The 340-nt window shown below is 68.8% G+C and overlaps 1 protein-coding gene across 1 annotated transcript in view; it reads left to right on the plus strand.

Annotated features, from left to right (window-relative positions):
• SOBP (sine oculis binding protein homolog) overlaps window positions 1-340 on the plus strand; it is a 191,644-nt gene that overhangs the window by 168,846 nt on the left and 22,458 nt on the right. Inside the window, exon 6 of the mRNA XM_027775100.1 lies at window positions 1-336. This exon is cut by the window's left edge and continues 810 nt beyond it. Coding sequence (XP_027630901.1) covers window positions 1-336 — 336 coding nt within the window. The remainder of the gene's footprint in view (window positions 337-340) is intronic.

Raw genomic sequence — 340 nt, forward strand, 5'->3', positions numbered from 1 at the left:
CCCTTCCCGCCCGTGAGCATGATGCCAAACGGCCCGATGCCGGTGCCCCAGATGATGAACTTCGGGCTGCCATCGCTTGCCCCGCTGGTGCCGCCCCCCACCCTGCTCGTGCCATACCCGGTGATCGTGCCCCTGCCCGTGCCCATCCCCATCCCTATCCCCATCCCTCACGTCAACGATTCCAAGCCCCCCAACGGCTTCTCCAGCAACGGGGAGAACTTCATTCCGAGCGCCCCGGGCGACTCCTCGGCGGCGGGAGGCAAGCCAGGCGGACACTCCTTGTCCCCCCGGGACTCCAAGCAGGGCTCGTCCAAATCCGCGGGCTCGTCGCCCGGCTGCC

This window comes from Tupaia chinensis, unplaced genomic scaffold (genome assembly GCF_000334495.1).
Source record: "Tupaia chinensis unplaced genomic scaffold, TupChi_1.0 Scaffold000527_1, whole genome shotgun sequence".
Taxonomy (NCBI): Eukaryota; Metazoa; Chordata; class Mammalia; order Scandentia; family Tupaiidae; genus Tupaia; species Tupaia belangeri.